The sequence below is a fragment of the Cuculus canorus genome, chromosome 1, assembly GCF_017976375.1.
Source record: "Cuculus canorus isolate bCucCan1 chromosome 1, bCucCan1.pri, whole genome shotgun sequence".
Lineage (NCBI taxonomy): Eukaryota > Metazoa > Chordata > Aves > Cuculiformes > Cuculidae > Cuculus > Cuculus canorus.
In genome coordinates this window covers 126,865,861-126,891,970 of record NC_071401.1, presented here as the reverse complement: position 1 = coordinate 126,891,970, position 26,110 = coordinate 126,865,861, and the positions used below count along the sequence as shown (strand labels likewise).

Genomic DNA, 26,110 nt, shown 5'->3' with positions numbered 1-26,110 from the left:
TATAATTTGTAATAATAAAACCTACAGATCATTTTTCTTTTTCTAGGAAAAAAAAAAGGCACAGTTTCTGCACAGCTACCATTTTCTATAGGATTCCTTTTACTCTTGAAGGAAAGGTTTTGTGCCCAGTACAATGAAAGAGGTCTTCAAGATAAATGGTATTCTAAAATAAAGGAGGATATTCACTGAAAGTCAGATACAATGGTTTGTTCTGTTTTTCCAGTATTGGAGGAAACAGGGATGGATATTTTCATTGCATTTCACAATGTGGGACATAGCATGCAGTTCACTGGACCTAAGGCTACAGAAAATAATAGGGACATTGCCTCAACTAATGTAAACCAGACCTGCTCAGAGGTCAATGAAACTACACCTCTATCCTCTTTTTGTGGATCCTGTCAAGTAATCTGCATTTTTCTTGCCTCGTTCAGGATGGTGTGATGAGCAGCTGTGCTTTATGATGGACAACGAAAACTGACAGTGGAGATCAGGCACTACTACAGGCAATTTGAAAGGAAAGATCACTTACATCTTTTGCTTAAGAGATGAGCATAACAGAGCATCTCTGTGCACAGTATAGTTTTCTGTAACTGATTCACAGATCTGAATTGTATTGCAGCAACATGTCAGATTCAAGAGGGATCTATTCTGGTAAACAGCCAAGGAGCATGAGTACTCCTCACTATAGGATATATGATTAGTTACTGCATCATGTTATACATCCAATGACTCATTTCTAGACAGTGGACAGTTATCATGAAAGGCCTTTACACATTGTTCTGAAGTGTCATTAAGTATTCTTGGCTGATAATCTTTCTCTCTCTTTGCTTTTCCTCTCCTTTTCATTTTTTCCCTGCTGAGACATGCTGAGGTTTGGTTTAGAATGCATCCTTCCTCCCTGGTCACGCATGCACAGCATGCACAAGTGGAAAGATTATGACCAAAAGGAAAGTACTCTGAAATGTTTGTGAAAACATTACAACAAGCAAAGGCTGTACAGTTGTGGCAATATTGTGCATTTTATCTGTCCCCTCTCCACATCCATGGCAACACATATAAAAATAAAACATTTCCTGTCTTCCCACAAACACATTTAATTTTAGATAATAAGACCAATTGGTGAAAAGAGGACAATGTCAATAATAGTCAAGGTCAACTCTGAGCTCTGTGCAAGAGCTCAGCTGTAGCCTTCCTTGATTACAGAGGCAATCGGGTGCAGCAACAGGGGTTTATAGGAGCTTGCTGAACATAGAGCAGAGGATAATGATGCCATTTGGCCCATATAGGTCATTATTAATTCCTTCCAAGTGCTGTAAATTTAGAAAGATTTATTTGTGCATTTTAACTGTATTTATCTGATGAACATAAGCAGAAGGTACCCAAATTTCTCGTTGCCTTTTTAAACATAAAATCTTTACCAATTGCTTTTTAGAACAAAAATCCTATTTTTCACTCTGACAGGCAATGGAAACAAGCACAGATATATTATGAATAGCTAATTCCTACTGCTCTGCATTTCGTGTGTGAAGGCAGTGTTGCTGAAAGAACAGAAAAATATCCTTCCTATATATACATGAACATTCTTTGAACTGTCTGGATTTGTAAAAGGGATAGCTACTGGTGAGTAACAGAAAGTCATTTTCATAGTACTGTAGTACTCTGTCAATCTCTCATCACTACAGTCTGGACATTATATCTGAGGCAGTATCACTGTATGCTTGCCCTGTTCTAACACTTCTCCCTGCTAACATCTGCTATTGCCCTCTATTGGAAACACGACATGAGGCTCGACAAAACTTTAAACTAGCTCATTATGGTTGTTATTTTCCTCACTTTATCTGCACATAAGAAGCTTGAATTAGTGAGTTAGAGAAGGACTTAATAAACAGTAAACGTGCAAGCTATCCCACCCACTCTGTGCTACACATTCTTAAATACCTGTCAAACCTGAGCGTGGTTTTCCATTAAATTATAACTGAAAAATTAAGCGTGGACAAAGTTACTCAGGAAGACTGTCTGATACCCCCATGAAGATGAACATTAGTTTCAGTTGTGTTATTTCATATTTTGAAGAAAATCACATAGTTTTTAGCATCAGTTCATACCTTTAAAGGTACAATTTGGCAACCAGGCAATCCAGGCAGGGGATCAGTACTGGTACGAAAAGACTGTCATCCAGTAAACAGGGCAAATCTGCTGTTTAAATGTAGGCATAAAGAATTAAATAGGAAGACAGCCAGTCTTTTCTGATCCCCCACACTTTGTTCTAAAGACATCCTATAAGCCACCTTTGGATGATTTAACTGCCTTAGTAAATGTTCGTTCATTATTGTTTGTATTAGCATATCTTCAGTGGAAATATCAAGACAACTTGGTACTAGAGTCAAGTTCTAGCTGCAAAGACCAAATTATTGAGTCCTCACAGGAGCTTACAATGAGGAAGGTTTTCCACTTCACATCTGTGTATAACATGAAGAACACACTTAAATCCCAGACAAGTAAATGTAAATAAACCTGGATAGACAAGCACTTAAGATGAAGTCAGCTTGCTGTGTATTTGTTCTTTCCTCCCCACAAAGAGTTTAGGGTGACACTGAAGGGTTAAAGAGATCAAATGAAGCCATTTTAAATTCAGATTTTGCATCCTGAGTGGATGTGGGTAACATAAGAAACAAAAGTTTTGGACTAACCTGATAACAAGCCCTTCAGCTTGCGCATAGATTAAACCAAATTCAGTACAGATTATATTTCAATGAATTATACTCCCAGCTCTCATGGACCTTCCAAGATTTTTAAATGCCCAGTTGCTTTATGACACTTTCAAAACCTGACTCTACAAGGTTAAAAATGTCTTTGTGAGTTAATAGATTCCTCCAAGGTGAGGCACTGGTCCCAGACAGTCGTTTATCATTGTCCAGATGGAAACTTCTTCCAGCTTTGTTTTGCTGTCCTAACAAAACAGGTTCTTTCCCCCTGCCCCCGCCACAGGATAAAAGTGAGATATTTTGAACTAATGCTTAGTGACTTTTTACTCTTCTAGTTTTTAATTACAGATCTGGAAAGCAATTGTATTAACCAATATAAACTAAGTAGAAAGTTAAATGAGGAAGCGTTACCAAAGACAGTATTGCTTGCTGCTTTTAGGGTATGGCTTTACCACCTTCCACAGCCAGCTGTCATTCGGATACCATTATCAAACACATTATCAAAACCAGGCCACCCATGAGCACTTTGGATAAATCACATTCACCAACCCGTTACTGACTGAACAAAAATAATCATCCCAGAAGTATTGAATTCGATGAAACCTCAGGCCTATGTCCCCGATTGTTTCTTTTCTTACACTCAAGAAAAAGACTACAAAGAGAAACAGTCCTTTAATGACAGTAGATTTCTCTGAGCAACATCTCTGACACTACAATTTTTCCTAACTCTACTGAAATACACAGCACATGTATTCCCATAATCCTATACAAAATAAAATCAAGGCGTCCTTGTAGCTCTCTTCAGAAAAATAGAAGAGCCTTATCCAGGAGGAGACTTCAAATCTGCTTCTGCTAGGCAGCTGTGAGGTCACTGCCATTTTGCCATTATAGCCCATAGAAGTCATAAAAGGATAGGGAATTAGCAAAAGCAATTCATTCACGAAGATGAAAATTGATTTTTTTTTGTTCAGATTTTAGAAACTCTTTACACACATCATTCCCTCTAATCTGTTAACTCTATCTTTCTGCACAAACACAGTTTAAATTAAGTCCTTTATTTCTCATTTAGCAGTTATGGGGGAACTTGCTTATTTGTGATTTTTATGTGTGATGCAGCACCATCCCTTCTGCAAGAGGGAATTCGGTGGGCAAACAGAAGGAATGAATATTCCTGTGTACTTCCACTTTGGACACCTGAGCACTGTGAGCTGCACCCACACACGGAGGGCGCCCATTCGTCAGTGCCTCCATTGCCAGTGCTGGAACTCTCTGGGTCAAAAATGATATTAATGCCTCACTCAGTGTTTCTCCACCCACACATCTTCCACAGAAAAACTCTTCTAAGTAGTCACCCTTTTTATACTTTGGAAAGCCAAGGCATGGAGTAAGGACATAAGTTTGCCAGTGATAAGACAGCTGGAACATGGTAGAGCCAGGAAGGGTGGCCACCACACTCTCACCACATGCAGCCCAGTAAAAGATACCGTTTACTGTTCAGGCACAGTCAGAGAAATAAAATATGACTAGCAGATGGTAAAAGTGGCACACAACATACTGTCTGATCGCATAAGCCTGTAAGAAGTTCAGCAGAGCTGCTTGAGCAGCCAGGCTGGGCTTGGAGGCAAAGGACAGTGTATGCACAGATGCCTGCAAACAGTCCCGTTTTTATTACTTTAGCAGTGGTGTAAAACATTGTCCTTTTAAATGATGCAGTGGAGCCCACCTAAAAGATATTTTCTGAATGAGGGAAGTGAGTTAGCCATGTTTCAAGTGTTAGGGCGAATTCTAAAGAGGTACCATAAAAGTTAATGTCATAATAGCTCTTACACAATAGATATTGATTGTACTAATTTCAAGCCTTCCAGAGAGGACTAATACTTAATATGTAACCAGGGGAAAATTATATTTTATATCTCATTTACAGCTGAATCATTAGAGCCACAAAACTAGACTGAGAGTGGGAGGAGATTCGATAAATGTCCATGTATCAGACAGCCTAAATTGCCTTTGCTGAATGTGAACAATATTCTTCAGCTGTTTTTGAAAGGAATGTCACAGAAAGAAGATGACAGAAATGACTGTGGGTAGGAAGCTAGAAGGTTTTGTAGGTTTTTTGTTGCTTTTTTTTTTTTTTTAACCAAAATTGAATCTTACAAGTACTACTGCCTTCCTATTCCTTGTGTAAAGTAAATCATTTTTTATACCACATACAGTGCTGTAATCTACGTAAACAGCTGTCAGGGCACTTCTGAAAGAGAGTGATTTTATTCATTTCATAAAACTCTGATCAGAATACATGAGCAACAAAACAACAATAGATAAAAACTCAAGCATCCATTTTAGCTTTATGAAGCCATTTTGGAACATGAAGCTTTGTTTTGGCTTTGCTCGCCACCATCTAAGTATACCCAAAACACTTTCATACTGCCAGCATCCACCAGCAACAGATTAGCTCGGTGCTCTGTTATCTACAGGCAAATGTCTGTCCACTAGGAGAAAAGTTGTGCAGCTGTCCTGGCACTAACTACCACAAAAGTATTGTAAGCATGAAGATCAGGCAGGTCACAGGGTCTGAGACGATTGTCCTGAATCCCTAAAACCTACTGTCTAGCCTCATAGCTGTGGCATTCAAAGAGAATGAGAAATTAAACATATAATATACAAGATATTTCCAAACATTCAGTCCAGTGAATCTGCACATTACAGACGACTGCAGGGTATAGACATATCATAATTCAGAAATCTCATCGCTTACTATTGCAGGCTGACTCCAAATTGCTGGGTAGGTAGAGGTGGCCGTGGTGGAGGAACCTTAACCACAGGTGGCAGTTTTCCCTTCTGTTTCCTCCGAAGATTTTCATCATGCCTGCGAAAAACAAGAAATCATTGATTTTCTGTGTACCATGGTGGACAAACGGTATATATGAAGAGCTAGCAGTATTGCTTATGATGCTGACTTCCTAACAATAGTGTATAAGCTGAAATTCTTACAGAACTTGCATTTAATTTAAACATTAGGGATACCTTTATGTTGTATTTTTGCTAGAATACTAGGTAAGACATAAAAAACCCTTTCTGCTTCAGCCAAGGGAGCATAGTAATAAATGTGTCCAAAAAATAGGAACACACTATAATCTAACAGCATAATTCAAACACTTTTCCTACTCAAAATACAACTCCCTCTTCTTTGGCAACCATACAATCCAATTCATAACCTTAGAGCTGTAAGGTATTTTCTGTTATTCCATATTTACACAAAAGGTGTGTAAAAACCCACCGGGCATCAATAACAGTCATAATCAAAGCTTCCAGTTACTTTCATTCAGCAGTGACACAAAATCACTTCCTGTCAGTACATCAAAGCATTTCCATGTAAAGGGCTGTGTCAAAAATACTGTTATTGATACTAATACTGACACTTGACAGTCCCAGCCCCTATGCATTTATTTTTCTGTTCCTCTCCTGCCCCCTCTCCAACACTTTTCTCTACCACACCAGTGTGCGATAGAAAAGTAATGGATCCAGTAACAATAGATGTATCCATAACGTTTAAAATCAATCAACACTTTGCTGACTGAATGCTCTTACCAAAAGGAAGTCACTTAATCTGTTATATGCAAGCAAATAGGTCAGGATTACATTTTTGCTTGTGAACATTACATGATACTCATAAGCAGTAATGACATATGGATCGGTTTTGTTAACACACAGACGCTGCAATTATACTAAGAAAATGTTCCACAACTGAGATGGAGATGTTAAAAATCTGTAGAAAACTATGTAGTGTTCTCTTCTCTAAACATCTGATGCACTTCAGCATGTCTTTTGATGGCAATGCAGTTTTCAGAATTAAATCCAACCAAGCACAAATAAGTAAATTAGACTTTTTATCGCTGAAGAAATTGGATTAGATTCTGCTTGTAATACAGTGAACAGGACACAACTCTACCTGAGAAAAGGTGAGACAATGCACTTTAAACCTGCCACGTACCGGATGACTTCTTGAGGGACATTTAGCTGGTCATATTTTAGATGTTCTCTCAGGTCACTTAAATAGTTCAAGTAGGTGATTTTTTTCCCAAACTTATGGCTAAAAAAAAAAACAGAACCAACCCACAAAGAAGTTTAAAAATCAGCATAGGAGGAATATTTATGAAGGGTTTAGTTTCTATTACAAAAATGTAAGTGCTGATGCAATTCAAAATTAGACTGTAATTGAAGCAGCAGGAGACATAAGATGTATTTCATTTCATATGATCAAACATATACAGTGCATGCTTGAAAGTCTGATTTGAATAAAAATAACCGACTTCCATCTGAATGTTTTGTGATTTGCATAGATATGAAAAACATTGCTTTAAAAGCCACCGAAAACCAGCTTTCACACAGCATTAGAAAGCTCACTACAAGAACCGTTAACTTTGGAGAAAAGGTTACACGGCCAACAGAACATGTTTCTGTTATTCAAGTATTCTTCCCTGTCAAAAGACAAAATAAAGGGGCTGTAGACACAAACTACAAAGTAGTAAGTGACAAGCAAGATTTGCATAGTGTGGACAGTACCCTTACAGTGTTGGGCCATCAGCTTTATTTATTTTGAAAAGGGCTGGGCAGCTTCTAGGAAATATCCTAGGTTTTTCTACAAATTGCATAAAACAGACATATAAACACTAGTTAGGTCTTGAAATTCATCCAAAATATACTACTTTACAGGCTGAGGTGTTCAAACAAGGTTCAGCAACTCATTTACACGTGTCTGAAATAATTTCATATTTTCCGCCATAGAAAATATCTGCCCTGTAATGAATTGTTAAGTAAAGTAACTGAAGTTTACGATAAAAAGTGTACTTTGCTGCAAATTACTTTGATAATCAAATTGGAGAAAAATTCTCTCGCAATAATGAATTTATTCCTGGATTGTCAAACACACATACACACACTCCCTCTAGTGGGAGATGGTACAAATACAAGTCACTCCAGCATTTTAGCAGCTTGTAATTGAAATGAGCTAAGTTTTGTTAACAGACAAGTGATTCTGGGACACTGATGGATACCAATCTGTGTGTCTACAACTTTAGAACTCTTCAGCGTGTCTTTTGTCCAAAACACCCTGTAATGTCATCATTCAAATAAGCCACAGGCTGGCACAGAACCCTCTGTAATGACCTCTGGTAATACAGGACATGTAACAGAACACATAGTTTTTAACTACGTTGTGGGAAGTTAGGAATTATTGCTGTTCCTTAAAAATTCCACCTCCCCACCACCACCCAAGTGTATAGTTTTTTGATGATAGGTGGGTGGCTTCTGTTAGCTCGCACATAGAAATGTGCTACTCTTACAGGTTTTTGCAGTTTGGAGAAAATACATTTGACTTAAGATATTACCTTCTTGCTCATCTCTTTTGGGACTAGAAAGGAGATCCACTAACCTTTGGAGCTTGAAAAATTTTGAGCATTTGCTTAAATATAGTATTTAAATACTTTTAAATATTTCAAATATAAGTATGCTATATAAGTATGCTATACTCATTACTTTTGCTCTTCACTCATATAATTTTGTCATTTGTTCAGTTCTTAGAAAACACATTGTTCCTGTAAAAGTACTTAGGCCACGTACTAATGGGTATCAAATGCAGTAAGAGACCTCTGAAAAACAAATACATGTTTCTTGATAATGAAATTGATTTTATATCTGCTACTTTTATTGGAAACACTATCTACAAATGAATTTGGACTATAATTCAGGAAAGCTAGGAAACAGAAAGTCCAAAGAATTTTTCTCCCTTCTTTTTGTGAACTTTGGTTTAATACTGACACTTAAATAAAAGCATGATCTGCTAGGATAAGATTATTCAAAACTGGAAGGAACTGTGAGGCACTGTGAACAAATTTTAAGTTGTACTCTTCTAGTAAATTATTAATGTTAATAAGTTTTAGTCTTTAATGAGAGTATAGTTTAGGCAAATTGCACATGGGCACTTTCACACCTCAGTTTTAAAATCATATCCTTACATTTTACCTTACTTGACAATTGGACATTAGGAAAAATTTCTTAACTGAAAGGGTTATCAAGCACTGGCAGAGGCTGCCCAGGGAGGTGGTTGAGTCGCCATCTCTGGAGGTATTTAAAAGATGAGTAGAAGAAGTGTTTAGGCATATGATTTATGAGGGGACCGGTAGGGTTGGACTTGATGATCTCAGATGTCTTTTCCAACCTAGCAATTCTATGATTCTATAAGATAAGCTGGTTTTGTCCATCAGCCCTAAGGACATTCATAACAATCTGAAAAATATTAGAATTACTTTGAAAGTGACAAAAGGTCACAAGCAGAAACTAAGAATGCCCAACCATCCTAGCGCTTAGCAATATCTGCCCACTGTGGCCAGTTCCTTGTAGACAGCATCAATTTCTAAATGAATACACCAGTATAACACATACATCTTCACCATTATAGCCTCCATCACAAATTCTTATGGGCACTAACTTCGAACACAAGAGCAGCATCATTCCTATTAATCTCAGCACTTGAGATCAGACTAAAGGTTAACCATTTATTGTCCACTTTACTATACCACCTAATAACTCCAGTCATGGACCCAGTTCTATTATGGTAAGAGCTGTGAAACAGGACAAAAAACTCATTCACGGCCCACAAAATAACTGTTTTAAAGTGATATTTACTTTAATATACAAGTAAAACTACTATGAATTGAGAGTCCCTTTTCTAAGAAAGAAAAGAACTCTACGCTATTATTCATATCCAAGCTTAAGTTCACATTACTCATTAGTTCAAGACAGTTTAAATGGGTATTGTGTTGATACCTGACATATTTTACCTCCAGCCTTTTCAAAAGCAACTTATTAGAGAACAAACCACCCTTAAACTAAACAGGAAAATGCGTTGAATACACTGCCAAGTACCTTATAAGAGGTTTAAAGATATTCCACAGAATTTTTATGAAGTTGGTTGGATGTACAACATAGAGTGCTTTAAGGTTTTTCTTATACCTAGAAAAAGAAAATGAAATTGTCAGACTGTTGAAAATCATAGAGGATAGAACTGAATAGCTACAACTGAACGAGAGGTATTAATACAGGAACATTATACAGCATTCTTTGTAAATACATTAAAAAGACCTAATTCAAAAGGAATGGAATGTAAAATGAAAAAAAAAATTTAAAAAATGGTCAGTTTTGATGATAGAATATTAGAACACTACTTCATTCCAAATCAATATCTGCTGTCCCAAAGTTTTAATATCTGTGGGACAGAAGGGAAACTAGGCAACTTGAAAAAATATAGAGAAGGGAATGAAGAATCTATTAAAAAAATACGGTGACATAAATATTACTTTCCTTCATCTCCCTTCATCTTCTGCTTACAGGAGGTAGAGAAAATTTCCAAATTTTCAGTTATAAAATTTACACATCATCTTTTCTTTTTACCACTTGTTTTGTTAGTAAAGGTGAACTGAAGAGCACGTTGCTTTATATCAGGTGTACCCTTTGTATGAAACAAAAACCATTATAGCTTTGCTTGGTTCTGTAGTGTCATATCATAACTCATAAACAATAGATTATAGTAGGCTGAAACTGAAATGGAAACTAGGCTGAACAAGATGACTCTGGTCTTATTCAATGTTACTGCAAAATGAAATTGCAAAACGCATAATGAAATATCCTGCTTTTATGTATAAATTGTTGCTTATTACTTTGCTAAGCATGCTTTCCATGAGGGAGGACCCCTCCTAGGTGTTCACCACTCACTGTTAGAAAACAATGATCTTGGAAAAATAGTCAAGAACTAAGAAAAACTTTCTTTTAACAGGTTTATGGCAAGAGAGGCAAAAGAAATCAACTCAGCAATTACAACAGTTTTTCCTTTTAGGTTTTAACTGGGCCTACACATCTTTGAATGAAAAAGGTTTTGTTTTCACAAAGCCACTATCATACACAAGCAAACAATTATCCCTGTGCAATTGGCACCACTGTGGATTTGAATCCCAAATCAACAACAAAAACTAACAAGCAGAACACCTGATCTGCTTTATTGAAGTTTCCATTTTAAGTTTGTTTTGTACCTTGAAGCAATGGCCATAAGACATTGCTTCTGCAGAAGTTTACATACTTCATAGTATCCTAGATTACAATTAAATGCCCAAAAGACTTCAGTGAGCCTCTGCTGCAAACCTTCAAAGCAAGATATATTCTTTTGAAACTATTCCTGTTGAACATTTGTTTTCATGATGCCAGCTCATTACAATTATCCCTTGTACTCTCCTTTGTTCTCTATTTTCTTTGACCCCCAAAACACACACAAAGAAGTCTGAAATGTGCTATTTTTTATTGTTTTCTCTGGTTAGTACAGCTGAACTTACATGTTGGGCTGTGATTACTGCTTTGAGCTTCTCAACGACAGTATACTAAGAAGTCTCAACTGTTAACTAAATGACAGCTGTATGGTTTTGCCCAGCTGCTTGGGCTTCTCTTTGTTTCTCCTTCTTTCTGGGTCAGGGTGAGGCAACAGAGAGAACAGATTTTTTGGCATAAACAAGAGTCACAGTGCGCACTTGTAGGTATGGCAAAAGGCAAAAAAGAAGAAGATTGCCCTTGTGTTGCCTCTCCCCCCAGAGCAACTATAAACTTGGCTTGGGATTCTCACAGAAGGGAAACAGGAAAATGCTTTATTTTCAGGAATTGTCAGTGCACAGCAAAAAAACCAGTATTGTAGTCCAAATTTCTCACCAAAGACAAATCTAAGAGATCCTTTGCCATTCTTCTCCTTTACCAAGCCCCCACAAGAACACATATGTTGTATGAATCATATTCAAAAACCTAATGGCAAAAATAGGCTTTTTTGGTCTGCTGCTGAGTGGAGAGCAGGATCTCATGACAGCAGTTAGAGGCTTCAGATGACAGCTTCCCACTGCATCTCTGCGGGCTGCTATGCACAACCTCATCATCTTGCTTAGTGGGTTTTCATGTTTCAGGAGGTTATTGGGTAAGACTGAGCTATGGCACTAGACCACTAAAAGGTGCTGTGCACATCTCAACATCAGTACACAAAGCTGGGTGTGTAATCCTGTGAAATGCTTGGGCATTTATATCCCAGTTTCATCTAGGAACATCCAATAAACTTTTCATGTCATCTTTTATGAGATTTCCTTCTTGTTCCATGTCCCAAACTGGAAAAAAATCAGACATGTATAATCCATCCCCCCACAACACGCACACACACACATACAATCCACTATCAGGAAAGAGCTATTTGTGCATATTTTTGCTTTCAGTCATGTTGTCCTCTTGAGGCCAACTGACAGACAAGTAAAAAAAGCAACAACTTATAAACAAATAAAAGACTAACTAATTTCAATAGAAATCTTCAGCTCCACTGGTAAGCAGACTGTTAAAAACTAAGCTTTCGGTTTTTTGTATACAACCTAGCCTTGGGATGATCAAAATTTCAAATGCCTCACTGTGAGATAATCAAGAATGATCATTGATAAGATGTCACAAGAATCTTGTTAGATAGTGCACAGAAAAGGCAATGGCTCTTGGTCTTGCTCCCAAGGCTTCTTATAGCTTTAGTTATCCACTGCAGAACCCAAGGCCATTCCTTAGTACTGCACAGAAAACACAAGAGAACCAACAACACCAGTACACTACAAGAATTTGCAATGGCAAAATAAACTCAGTTAGCTGCAGGTGGATTAGGAAAGATATATTTCCTTCATGGAAGTTACAGACATTACACAACTGAACAAGTAAACCAAATATTTTGGAGACATACTTCCTGTCAAATTCTTTGTAGGCTGTTTGTAACCATTTCAGAGATGGTTTATTCAGACTCTTCAGGCCATAGTGAAAGTAGACAACAGTATAATCATTCTCCACATACTGATCCAGAGTATACTTTAAGTACCTGAAAAGAAGATAACATATTAGTTTTAAGACAGTTTATTGGATGAGTTTTTTAAAACAGTAATTGAGAAAGAAAATTACTGGTTTTGCACAGAACGCTAGTGATGGCAAATTCACTTTTGCTTCAATGTATTTATCTAACAAGTTCACTTTACTCTTGTACCAGTGTTGCCAGTAATTCCACATCACTACAAGGCCTGAAATGTGAAAAAATATATTTAGTTACAAAAACTATGGTGCTCTAAATCACTACAAGTTAAACATGGGACTGTGTTTTCAAATAAATTTTTTAAAAGATGCATTTGTATTTACACTGACTTCTGTTTTGCTTTCTTCTGGTCTTAATTTTAGCCAAGCAAACAACGTCATTTTGACTTTTCAAAATAATAAAGAATAAACCTTCCGTTTTCCTCTCAATTTAAAACTTCCTATATTCTTGAAAAATCCATTAGCCCTAATTACCGCCAGTTACAACCTCTTACTATATACTGTTTTCTTGAATATATTTTCCTTCTCCTTCTTTGTATTGTGGGGACTATGTTCATAGATCATTTCCCTTAATGCTAATTTAAAGAACCCCACTACCTATCCCATCTTGAAATAACACTACAAGTTTCATAAGCAGACTTTCGTGTGTTCATTCTTTTATTGTATGGTTTAAGATGCTTTTCTCTTCCCTTTCTCCTATAATTGAGAACACTGCATGGCCTATTACATAGCTCAATGATTCAAATAAAGCAATGATGGAGCAGTACAATGTGCCCTGATCTCTTGCTGTGTCAGATTTCAACTTTCTCATGTCATTCTCAATGCTATGTTATTATCCTGTGACAGAGCCCCAGCTATTGCTCTTAATTGTATGTAAGTGATTTTCATTCAATAAAATAGATAGTTCCATGTGCCATTTATTAGGCTATGGCTATTTGAAAGTATCAAGGCCACTGCAACTATCCACCTTTGCACGGAAAAGCCCATAACTTCACTGTTACACTCTACTTCTGCAGTCCCATTTATCTGCTTATTCCCTCAGCATACTGTAAACCTTAGACTAAGAACAGCCTGGGACAAGGACTGACACTGTAATTAATATAATTCTGTTTTAACCCCTGACTTAAGTATTAATGGTATTTGAACAATGTTGCAGTAACAGTCACTCAATACTTTTTTTAAAAGAGTTTTAAATTCAAATATATCTAACCAGACATTCTGATATACAGAGTGCCAGTGTTTTATTTCACAGCATGTAAATTCCTTGGCACATTGCACTCAGAAAGCCTATACTTATAAAAATAATTGAGAGTGTTTTGTGGGCATAAAATAACTAGTATTTTTGTACAGTCAATTACCTGTTCCAAGGTTGTAACAGAATTGCAGGGACATTACAAAAGCTTTACTAAATCAATTCTTTAAGTGATTTCATCACAGAATACCCACCAATTTGGGCCTACTCTGCAGCTGTTCCTCAGAATTCAACATCTGAGTCTAACTACTCAAAAGCAGATCACTTCAAAGTTATGTCACTAGCTTCACATTCAGACACCTGCCTTCAGTTCTCTCTTAGATTTTCCAAGGGAATTTGATGTGGGCGTAGATACACAAAAAACATGTAAATGTTTAAGTCCAGAAGAGTCTAAAGGTTGGGAATCATAGTTTCATCAAGGTGCCTCTTCACAGAACTGAGGAAGGGTCGTTAGATCTGGTAGCAACGTGGTCTGTCATACTCCTTCCTTTGGCATTTTCTATTAATTAATGCAGGCAGCTCCTAGGTGCTAGCACTCCTTCTGTGCCACATATGAAGCTTTGGCTTAATGCTGCAGATATACCCTAGCTGTGAAGAGCACAAAAAATGAGGCAACGTGGTCTCAAACACATTTCTTAAGTTACTGGTCTTTCAATCCCTCTCTGTTTATGAAAAGCTGAAGTACCAGCACTTCTGTCCTTTCCAGGGGTGGTAGATACTGACGGTTGAAAGGTGCTCAAACATTCTGATAATGGAGAGGAACCAGAGGAACCAGGTTCCTTCCTCTGAAGGAACTCCAAATAGGTCTAAAATGCTTAATAAGGACAGGACTCTCATGGCAGAACAGATCACCTTGTAGAGACAAACTACAAGGCAGAAACATGTCCTGGTACCTTGTGCAGCAAGTTTGTAAGGAAGAATGTTGTGATTTTACATATTTGCAACCTCTTTTAACACAAAACCCCAGACATTATGAAGTGAAATACATATAAAAATGTAAAGCATAATATACTGTACGCAATGCAGATCTTTTTATATAAGAGGAAAACGATTAAGATGTGACTAACTAAACAAGGCTCTTGATGAGTGATTTAGGAGATAAAGTATAGCAAATTAAGGCAAACATTGTTATTCATGAGAACATATGTATGAGTACTAAAATACAGGAATTTCTCTTTCATTGGTCCTCATCGTAAATTCATCCTTTTAAATACAATCAGAATTTGTTTATAAAATCAAGACAAGTTAATTTCAGTTCACAATGAATTACTTCTAGTCAAGATTCCAGGTGAAGTAACCCTGGCAGTTTCATCCACATCTCATTCACTTAATGTTAACACTAGTAGGACTTGCATCTTCTTTTTCATTTCACTCCTTGTCTCTTGCTCCTCCTCCTTGAAAGTTCATTCGCTTGGAAAAAAGCTAATAAAAGTTCAACATAAAATGTAAAGTAGTCTAAAAGGAGATGGAGAGAGACTTACTCAAGTAATCTGGTGTGATTGAGCTGATGGGAGGGGGGCATACGGCAGCAGCTGAAGGTAATCACCTTCCTTCCAGAATTGTCATCACCTAGTGAGCAAAACAGTTAGTTAAGACAACAGTCATTTACTTATGCAATATGACCTCAGTGATCTAAAGGAATGACTTGTATCTTCTGATGTTTGGGGCTACCCCTATCTCCCATTGTTACTAAAAACATACCTTGAAACTTCACACAGTGTCAAACTACACATTGCCTACAGAAAGCAATCCGGCCACTGCTGCAGTGAAACCAATCAGCTGCAGGGCAAATGACAAAACTAGGCTGAGAAAGTCATATTTGAAGGTGGTCAGTGGTGTTCAGCTCTTGACAGTAAACACTAGTCGTCCTGTAGCATTCAGTCGTGGAAGAAAGCAGGTCTGCTTTCCCTAGCAGTCTTGTAAGTCACAGGTTTTCAAACTCTTCACACTTAGTTTTTGGAATTTATCAGAATACTGCTCTGCCTACAAGCACTTTGGGCACCCGCTTTGTCACACATCTAAGTCTGATTCTTTTAACCAACTTAACATTTCCCACATAGTCTATTCCAGAAGCACCACTACATTCAGGTCACATTTAAAACACAACAAGCACAGCATACAAGCGTGCTTTTCGAAACCTGAAGATAGCTAGGTGTTCACTCCTTAGTTTCTCAGATAAAGCACATATGGCTGCACTCAAGTTCATTTACTCTTTGAGTCATAACAGCTTCACCCACACTATCTGTATAGACAAAGCTGGAGTTCATGTCATGCCCAGCCTATGTCCAAGTTCCTCTACCCTGAAAGCCAGGTGCAGAGGTTAAGTCAGGCTCATACTGTAGGTAACACGACACTGAAGGCCATGAGGTTTTAAGATTTAAACATGTATATACATGAAAGATAGTATTCCTTTTAAAGCAATACAGAAACATCCCAGAAAATGTTTAGACTGAATTTATATCTGAGCTATTCTTGGTCCAATTTCAATGTTCAAACTAAATGATATTTAATACTTGTTTCTATTGCCACTAAAATATCAAAGTTTGGCTTTGATAATAAAGTTAAGAATTGGAGGGATTTTAGATATTCTTTATAATTCTGTTGTTCCCCTTTCATCTCTCACTATTAAGTAGCTGTAGTGAATAAACAAATTAAAAAAAAGAAATAAAATGGGGGAAGTTAAATCTGTAGTGGGGTCACTTAATGAATAAACAAAATCATATGAGCATTTCTTGAAAACTGGGTAGAACAGCTTCAGAACATTTCTTAAGCTGTGCTAATTTGTATTACTGACAATGGTTCAAAGTACTTGATTTGAACAAACGGAACATTTCTCAGCTATGCAAACACACATCTTCCACGAGAGCATACCACTGATAGAAATATGCTTTCCTTCATTCAACTCAGGAAGAGCTGTTCTAAACCGACAGATTCCACTCTAAGAAAAAAAAATTCAGCATTTGCTTTGTCCAGTTCCTACCTAGTTGTGCTCAACAGGGGTCATAATGGGACAGCAGCCATTTATACCCACTCCATTTTAGATGCAGAAGGAGAAAAGGGAGGGAAGAGGAGAGATTAATGCTTAATGACTTTTCACATATGAACATGGACTGCGAGATAACTACATTATCAATTTCAAGCCTGTGTTATCACCAGGAACTGCACCACATAATCTTTCCAGTGATTTGTTGAGCTCTATCTTAAAAACCAGTTAGGTTTTTCTGTTTCTTGGTCCTCCTGCTCACTGTTTTGACAACTAGCAACCTGCTTTCTCTGTCTAAAAGTTACATCAAATTCATGCAAATTTGTTTGTGTGACAATGACATCACTCTGCTAAAGCACTGCTTCTTCAGTACCATTTACCATTCCAAAGAACTCTCTAGACAGTAACAATATCCCCTCCCAGTCTGTATTTTACTGCTTGTAAACAAGCTAGATCTTCTGTCTCTTCCCTGACCTAGCTATTCTCTATCCTGTTCCAACCTGAATGCATCTTTCCCAAACAGAGGTGACAGGAGTTAGGAATTAAATTGTAGATGAGCATCACATACAGGATTTCAAAAGATTTCCTAATAATAGCAACATCATTGTCTTTACTGAAAACCATGATAAAGTATTAATTTAGTTTGACAGCAATAGCTGGATTACCTCTGAAGGTTAATCCTCTGAAGGACTCCTAGGTTAAGCAAGGTGCTTGAGCATCACTAAAGGAAGAATATGCACAACATCATAATTATATGTACTCAGGTATTTTGCATATTGTTCTTAAACAGACCATAATTTATTACCTGAAGTTATTTGTGTCTTATTTGAAATCATCAGACTACTTATAAAGGCATTATAAAGTGACATGAATTAATATGATGTACTAAAATTAAATTAAAATATTAATAAAAGATTGTTCTCTAAATCATGACTCGCTTGCAAAAAAAATTGCAACTTTATCATTTTTGTGAGTGAAATAAATCTAAGACAGGTTTCTGGTTAAATTACTAAATAAGTCCCTAATTGTTACTGTTGTTCATATTCAACTACTTGAATTAAAGGCCAGAAAAAAAGAAGAAGTTTTATAAAAGAATGCAAACTGACACACTTTGAACATAAACATAATTGTTCGCTTTCAATAATGGGAAAACTGAGGCAGAGAAATTTTCACAAAATTACCAGCAGAGCAAAATTACACAAAATTACTCCTCCCACTCCGCAGTGCCATGCAGGCAAAAAGAGCAAACCATAAAAGGTGAAGGAAATCCTCCACTGTCTCAGAAGCCAGTGGAGTGCCAGCTTCCCATTACTGATAGCAACTCCTGAAACGAAAGACCCTTTTCTTTCTTCATAGGCATCAATAATGTTCTGAACAACATCACGTTTTAACACTTCGAGCCATCACTATTTTAGCAAACCTGTTGCTCTACTAAATGGTGTTTAAAGTAGACCCGTTGCCTTTTCTCAGATTCAACAAGAAAGCATGTCCATCTATTTCGATATGATTAACCAGTTTTGCCTTTAAAAAAGACATAACTTACAGTTTGATGTTCAATGTAAGGAATGCAGTAAATAATGTTTTACTTCCTTTCACATTCTGAGAAGAAAATAGTTCGAGAAAGAAAGGGAAAAGCTGGTGCAGAAAATTGGGAAAATACAAGTTCAGTTCATGCCCAAAAGATTTGAACCTATGTTTCTACCACTCAGGCAAGTTCCATCTTCACTAGAGCAAGAAATACCTTTCAACGATATCAACCTTTATTTGGAGCTCCTCTTATACCAACTGAGAGAAAAATACAACAACACCCAAAAGGTTAGGACATGTTTAGTAAAGTGCAAAGCCCACATTAAAAACTTGCTCCTGTGCTGCAAATAGGTTAGGAACCTAATGAAACAGAGCCCTCAGCTTCCTTCCTGAAGAGTGTCGAATTCTTAGGTTTCTCCAGTTAGTTTGTTGTTTTCCCCAAAAAGGGTAGTCATAAAACAACACCCAAGAAACTGATTTCAGAAATACCTTTTGGAAACAAAATAATGAACAAAGTCAATTTTTTAAGAAAAAAGAAATAATCTTTAAACCCAGTTCTTTCTTGTGGCACTTCCTGAAGGTACTGCAAGAAGTAGCAAAATTCTCACTGAGATGGCTGAAAACTATGAGGACTTGTGTCTTAGGGTTATGAGTTACTACACACTACGGTTTCTCCTCACATGTCACAAAACCTAAGTGACAAGTTTACCTTTCACAGTCTGATCCACATAATACTATTCTAATCAGTTTCTAATGCACTGGTTCAAAATCAAAAGGGGGCATGAAATCAACTGGATCTTGAAGAAAAGTATGGACAGTCTCTACAAAGACCCAAGCTGGAAACCTGAAACCTTTGAATACAACAAGAAAAGCAGTAAAGGGCTAAGAAAGGAAATATAGATTTGAAACAATGATGGACTTGGATTCCATTAAAAAGTTCTATCTAACACTGGAAAAGATGTCACTGGCAGTTAATGAAAACACAAGCATCAGAGACAGAGTTCTACTAAATAATTACATATTCGAAATAAGGTACTGCAAAAGTTGTCAGCAATCATATGATAAAAGCAAACTATAGAAAATATAAAAGCTTGATGCATCATATATCCTTATATGTTCTTTCATTTTTGCAACAAAGAAAAATAATCTTGAGTTTCTTTTTAGGCAATAGATTGAAATTTCTCCTTCAAAACATAAATAGAAAGTAGCAGCTGTGCAGCATAGTTCCATTTACACATGCTCAGAGTAGTCAACAGCACAGTGGTATTTGTGACATAAATCAGCCTGTGATTAATAAACAATTATTAGAGCTAACATCTTTTTATAATGTCCTCTATTCTTATTTAATTAACTTGCTTTTTCATACTGTACGAATACAACTCTAAAAATTTCCTTTGCATATAGTCAAAGCTATTATTATGGAAAGCAGGTAGATGTCATTTTTATTTGTGAGAAGCAAGAAGGATTTGTAGATTTTTTTTTTTTAAACCATCTGCTGGTAACTAGATCACTGTAAGAGATGGATAAATTACTGCAAATATTTTTACCTAAATTCTTTCTTTTTCTTCAATCACTTCAAACAATATGTCCCATTGTCTTTCAGTCACAGAATTAAAACTGTCAGAAAAGCTTTCAGAATTGCTTTATAACAGCCATTCCAAACACTATGTTTGGAATCATATGTTGTCATATTCAAAGAGTTTATAACCACTACAAACTAGGAAAAAATAACTTTAAAATTACTTGTTGCAAAAGGGACTGGCCTTTGCCAAGTTGGGAGAGAGATCTGAAAGATCTCATCCTTTCCTCACTTGAATTAAAATCCAGAAAACATTCAAACCTGACTCCACGCCAGCTAACACTGGGTATAGGGAGGTGTCGTTTTGTGGAGGTGAAGCAAGCATGTCTTTGGATCACATTTCACCCTCATTGTGTTCTGCATTCCTGCGCACCCCTCTGCATTTTCCTTTTACATTCCACCATGAGAGCCGCTTTAAAAGGTGCAGACTGCCATCTGAAGCATGGTTCCTGCCTTGTGCCTCACATTTAAATTGTTCAGTAGACTTGCAGAAGTCCATCATACATTTTTGCCTGAAACAGTAGCTAAAATCACTCTTTTCTGAGCTTAAACAATCGCTAGGGGACTTTTTTTCCCTACAGAAGACCACAGTATTAAGGACAAAACTATCAGAGGTAATCCAACATTTCAGCCAAGATTCATTTCCTGAATACCTCCATTTGTAGCAGTGAATTTAAACCAAGAGTATACCTATTGTTTGGACTTTATTCCAAGAAAATGCTGATACAGAACAAGTTTCAAGATGAAACTACTACAGGGAGGTGTCATTAAAAGCCACTGTGGCTTTCACTCCACTATACTGAAGCACACTGCCATTCTCTAACACAGGAATAAACCATATGCTTAAGATTAAGCCAGTTGGGACTGCTCAGGAAGGGGCAGGCAGATTATCATTCTGTCTCCACCACATGTTCTCTGTTTCACCATCAATAAAAGCATGAATTTAAAAAGCAGCTGTTCCAGTATATTTCATATCATTCCAAAATGTTTCCCTTTTTTGAGTTCTCCCACCGTTTTAACTCTCCTGAGTCAAATGACAGAGACCTGCCGAGACTATGAAAGTTACGGGTTTTGTTTGCCATGGTAGTAAGTCAGGGTTTTTTTAAAAAAAAAAAGTCTGCAGGGAATGTCTAAGAAATTCTCCTTGACTGACCAATATGACTGCCAACTTGTCCCCTTCTCCACCAGCACGGATGAATGGAGAAGAGGAGCTTAGTTTAAGCACAGACTCAGGGGTTTCAGCTCATAACCTGGCAGCTCTGCCCCTAACTGCAAAAAAGACAATGGTTCCTCCAAGGAAAATAAACACACAACGATCCTTTAGAATTAACACCAGCTAAACCAGATAAATATGAAATGCTTATGACTTCCAGGGCAGCTTTGACTGAATGATGAACAAGCTGCAAGAACATTTACTAAATAGTTGTGCATGATTGAAGTTGAAGCAGTAAATGAATGGCCTGTCACAATTTGATGCTGAGTATATTAGAAGGAGAAAAAAAGTCCTGAAGATTTCTTATAAAACACTAATTATTTAGCACTGCCTTATACAACAGATGGGAGAGGTTCTTAGATGGACAGTTATAGAGACTCTGGCATATACTCTGGCGTTAACACATCTACTTTACACTTCCTGAGTTTGACTTCCATGGTTCCATTAATAACTTTTGTATCTTGGTATTCCCCCCATCCCAAAACTGCCACTTGAATGTGAAATACCTTGGTGAGTTAGCAGCTAGTAGCTTTTGAATCTCAAGAATGTGAATCTCTTATTCCCTTGTTTATGGATTTGAGACTTATGTTGAGAGGTTAGTTCTGAAGAAGGTAAAAGGTAATTATTATCCCTTGAATAACTAGCTTCATGAAGAGAAGTTCCTATGGGTAAATGTCTCTTCCCTCTCTAGTCAAAAGTCAAATTACCATGGATTTCACTGCCCTACTCAATCATACCTCAGCAGAGGACTGGCTTTGATGAAGTTTATATTCACCTGTATGAAACCCTTCTTGTGGTTTGAATTCAAGAAGGTACATAAGTACAACCGAAGTTCATAATTTTCCTGAAAAATCTTAATCCAAGCTCAGTGAAGTAAGAGGTACAAAAAGTGTGGACAATATAATACAATCTTACACTTCATTAGGATGAGCAATGTTAAATAGTACTATTTGTTTCTTATTGTATACATTTTTTTTAGTTCAGGATTGTGATTATTAATGCTATTTTAACAAGAATTTTGATGCCAAAACTAAGCCAAAATGAAAAAAAATATGCAATGCATACTTTAAAGAAGTGCTTTTATATCATAGACATGTCTGTCTTATACGTTGCCAGAATTTTTTAAAAATAAATAACTGTAAAATTTAAATGATCCAATATTCAAACATGCTATGTATCCATAGCTTTTCTCCATGTCACAACAGAAAGTCAGGTGACAGATGCAGTTAACATTTATGTCAACAGTTTCCTTTCTGCCTTTACTAGTTTTTATACAGTAACCTATATCTCTTCATAGCTGCATGTCCCTTCTAGGGCAGGCTAGAAGAATGATGACGTGTGGCTACACAGCACTTCAGGTTATTCAGAAAACAAAATAGCTTGTCACAAATAAAGTACAGATCTGTTACAGCAATAGTTAGGCGTTAGATTATAATATATTGATATAGTTGTATTTTAAAGCAAAATTAAGCTCAAACACTTGGCTCATAACTCATGTGTAGAAAGCACTGAGTTCACATATTCAGTTGCATTTCAGAGTGAAGGCTGAAAGTATCAACATGACTCCTATGGATCACCTTGAGGAGCACAGTTAAGAAAAATGTGGTAAAGAGACTAGCAAGCATGAAGCCGTAGCATTTTTCCAAACATACCTGCTAACTGAATGATGCCATGTCTTGCAACATCATAGTAAGGGTGATTGATATTTAATTCAGGATCCTCAAGTGGTGGAGACACGTATGTTTCCTCCAGTTCTGACTGTGTATCTTCCGCTTCATCTTTCTGCAATTCTAAAGCAGTAAGCAGGAATACTTTAGTGCTAACGAACAAAGAAAAATGTTTGCCTCTGATACATTATTGAAGGGTTGAATTTTATCTCAATTTGACAACAAATAGGCCTTTATCACCATTTGTTTCAGTTTCATATTAGTTTCCTGGTTTTTACCCTTTGTCACCTGTGGGAAAAGCAATCCTAATACCTCAAAGCTATCTTCACATTCTTCTTAAGGTTATTATCTGCTCTGAGGCTCACAAAAATCTTGACAATGACTGGACAGCTGGTAAGCTGTGACCTTGCTCTTCACAACTGCTGGTGTTGTATCATCATTTCCTACATTCTCACAATCTGCTTGTTGCATCCATATACAGCTTCTTGTCTTTGACTTCAAGGTTGTCCACATGGGGAAGTCAAAGTTTCAGTATGCTAACATGCACATTGATAGGTCCCCCATACTAACACTCCACATGAATACTCTCTGAGAGCAGACTCATTACTTTGCATAAAGGTAGCAAAGTGCAAACAAATCTCTATCTCACTTCCATCAAAATCCACTGTTTCCTTTAAATTCTTTAACTCTGTGAACTTGCAATAGGCAAGACAGCCAAATGCCCATCCGACATACCCCCCAGCTAGAAGCCAAGTATAGGTGCCAAGACTGCTCTGCTCAAAAGCCTGGTAAGCTCAATGAGCATCCTCCCTTCAACTTCACTAGATTCTGGACTGGATCCTATAATTATAATGTATTCTGCACTGAAATGAGCAACACAAGATCAATTGATCTTATTCCAGGTTTTTTCAGTTTGATTTTGGTTTTTTTTTTTCCCCAAGTTTTTTTCAAACTGCTGTAAGGTTCAAAAAGAGCTGGCCTTAAGTACAAATCCCAATGAACAGAAACTCTGGGATAATTATGGTCATGTAACGTTTCTTTACTATTCAAATAGTTCTCTAGAAACATTAAATTGATACACTAACACACAAGTGTCTTGGTGGCATAAGAAAAGAAAAGGCACGCTTAAAAGAAGAAACGTGGTGCACATCATCTGTATTTTTTTATCATGCAAGTTTCAATATGGTAGAATCTATAACATTATTAGTGACACTTTTAAAAAGTACTTCAAGAATATTTTGCATTCTAACCATCTGCATATTTCATATGCTTTAACCACCACAGAAGACACACTAGGGCAGAAAGTATTAAGTATTGATTTCACCCAGATTTATGTGCCAGTAGCTAATAAGTGTTAGAGAAAAACTATTATTAAACATTTTGGAATGCTTTCCACCCACAGTTTCTCAGTATCTTTCTATCCTATAAGCAGCCACATAAAAGCTTTACTGACTCATTTTTATTTTTAGCATGATTTATAACAAAAATGCATTTAATAAGGGTGAAAAATGCCACTAGTAGCATTAACAAAGGCAAAGAGGAGTCAGGAATCCATGTACTTCTTTTATATTTCTTTATGTCTAAATTTACATTAAAGCCTCCTCAGAAAATAAATCAGCAGTCCTATAGGAAAAAAAATAATGTGCTTTTAGATATACACTATTAGACTCCTCTTCATACACACAAAAAAAAGTTTAGAAGTCTTATTATTGTCTCCAAAATGGGCATTTTTCTACCCTTTAGAAGAGTAACACATATAAAAGGCTACACTAACCTTAACTGGCAAAGTATTCTTTCACTTTAAAGAATGTTCTTATCCCAAGAGCTGGGGAGAATAATACAAATATAACGGTGTATGCGAATTTCACAATTTTTCTTGTTTTTAAATATTTAAAAGTCATGTTAAGGCTTAGAATTCTGCTTTGTTTATTAGGTTGGGTTTTTTCACCTCTGAACACTGCAACTGCCTAAAGTTACAAAAAGTTTCAAAGGGGAGAGAGAAAAACAAATAGAAGATATTAGTCTGTGGGGATGTGAGGCAGGAGCTGTGAACTATTTACCATAATCCACTGAAACATAATAGGCTTTATTAAAAGTGAAATGCATATCCAAGTTAAACACAACAGAAACAACTAATAAGTAAACTACAGCTTTTGATACAGAACTGCAGAGGCTAACTCCATCTGTAAAATATTATTCTGTACTATGCATAAAAATAGTCTAGTTTCCAAAAAGCAGGAGTAAGGATATCTAACAAAGTACAGAGATCAAGCTCTCTGAGATGTGCCAAAAACTAGAGAAGCAAAGTAAATACACATGCTTATTTGTGCTCCATTTATTCACAGGGACTAAAAAGTAATCGTATCTATCAAAAAGCTAGTTAATCCTAACTTAGTAAGATAACCCTTTGTATATTCTTTTCCTTTTCCTTTTTTTTTTTTTGTGTTTTTTTCCTGGGTTTTTTTGTGTTGCTTTTTTTTGTTGTTTGTTTTTTTTTATAATGTATGAACAAGACCTTAAGAGATGTTTCATAATAAACACAGATAAAAAAGAGAATCATTGTCCCCAAACTGAAGGAAACCTCAGCTCCATTTTCTTCCTGCATGTGATAAAGGAGTTTATTGCCCTGCTCCATAAATTATAGCAGAGTATCACCTGTTACTACCCACACTGTTATCACTGTTCAACCCAGGCTTGGAAACAACACAAGGGGCCTGATCCAGAGCTTGCCAAGGGAAAGTTGAGGGGAAAATTGATTTCATTGGATTTTTAATCAGGCCCTAGGAGTAAAAAGGTGAGCCTGCTGCTGCTGAAAGCCATGACAAGGAGAAAAGAGAGCTAAGGTGAGGGACAGGGAAAGGGAGATTGAGGTGATGAGGGAAAAAAAACAACCCAAACCTATTGCTCTGAGGTTCAGCTTGGCATCCTCAAGAGCTCAAGGAAAAAAAAAAAAGTAAATTTGATCTTTCAAAATGATGAGGCCCCTAATACCATGGTTATATTGCTCAGCTCGACTAACACCTTTGGCGATAACATGCAATATAGCAATCACTATGCTCATTCAATACTTGTCTGTTTGGAATAATGACTCCCATTTGTGCCACAATATGTGATGATGGTGATATTCCAATAGCCTAGAATTGCGCTAGGAACATCTACCAATAATTCATAAGAGCTGCATGTATTAAACTAACCTTCAACCCTAATGGCTCTAATAGGGTACGCATCAGTACAGTGGCTGTAACTCATATGGGATTGCTTCAAGAAGTATT

General features: G+C 36.8%; 1 protein-coding gene across 8 annotated transcripts in view; it reads right to left on the bottom strand.

Moving 5' to 3' along the window:
- ARHGAP8 (Rho GTPase activating protein 8) overlaps positions 1 to 26,110 on the bottom strand; it is an 85,824-nt gene that overhangs the window by 33,750 nt on the left and 25,964 nt on the right. For 6 of the 8 annotated variants that reach the window (XM_054056177.1, XM_054056170.1, XM_054056162.1 and 3 more), the window contains 6 exons: positions 22,824 to 22,961; positions 15,351 to 15,438; positions 12,499 to 12,630; positions 9,630 to 9,716; positions 6,697 to 6,795; positions 5,461 to 5,571 (listed from right to left, as the gene is read on the bottom strand). In XM_054056177.1, the coding sequence (XP_053912152.1) occupies positions 5,461 to 5,571; positions 6,697 to 6,795; positions 9,630 to 9,716; positions 12,499 to 12,630; positions 15,351 to 15,438; positions 22,824 to 22,961 (655 nt within the window). Of the gene's footprint in view, positions 1 to 5,460; positions 5,572 to 6,696; positions 6,796 to 9,629; positions 9,717 to 12,498; positions 12,631 to 15,350; positions 15,439 to 17,517; positions 17,574 to 22,823; positions 22,962 to 26,110 lie in introns of those variants that run through there. The other 2 variants (XM_054056198.1, XM_054056194.1) reach the window with 2 other exon arrangements.